We start from the raw sequence: 617 nt of genomic DNA on the forward strand, positions 1-617 counted from the left end.
TCATACGGGCGTGGTGCGTCGGTTGGCGGCGTTGCCGTGGCCGCCCGAGTCTTTCAGGTCCTTCTGGACGCAGTTGTGGACCTGCAGGAAGTTGTGGTCCCTCTCCGTGGAGTTATAGGTGGCCGTGGGGGTGCCCGCCTGGCCCTTGGGCAGCGTGTACATAGACAGCTCGGTGGAGGGCAGCGCCCCGAAGGCCTTGAGGCCCACCGGCGACGCCTCGCGGGAGTGCGAGGGGTCCGTGGAGCGGGACGAGGAGCGCGAGCGGCGGCGGTAGCGGTAGCGGTAGCTGGGGATGCGCGTGATGGCCGCGCCCTGGAGGTAGTCGGCCGCGCGCGCCCCCACGCGCAGCTCCCGGTGCCGGTCGATGAACATGTGCACGGCCAGCACGCCCACCATCTCGGCCATGATGAAGGAGAGGGCGCCGAAGTAGAAGGACCAGCCGTAGGAGTAGCTGTTCTTCTTGGAGTCGCTCTTGGACGGGTCCCCGGCGTTGGCTGATATGTACACGATGATCCCGATGATGTTGCTCAGGCCTGCGGGACAGGAGAAGAGGGAGGCGCATTAGATCGAGACGAGAATAAAGCCGTGTCGTGAAATAAACCCCACCACACGCACGC

The 617-nt window shown here is 65.6% G+C and overlaps 1 protein-coding gene across 1 annotated transcript in view; it reads right to left on the reverse strand.

Moving 5' to 3' along the window:
• The window catches only part of cacng2b (calcium channel, voltage-dependent, gamma subunit 2b), a gene marked incomplete at its 3' end in the record, with an annotated part of 136,236 nt that continues 135,619 nt past the window's right edge, over positions 1-617 (reverse strand). Inside the window, exon 4 of the mRNA XM_083635475.1 lies at positions 1-533. Within this exon, the coding sequence (XP_083491601.1) occupies positions 1-533 (533 nt within the window). The remainder of the gene's footprint in view (positions 534-617) is intronic.

Source organism: Poromitra crassiceps (assembly GCF_964638095.1).
Source record: "Poromitra crassiceps genome assembly, chromosome: 4".
Lineage (NCBI taxonomy): Eukaryota > Metazoa > Chordata > Actinopteri > Beryciformes > Melamphaidae > Poromitra > Poromitra crassiceps.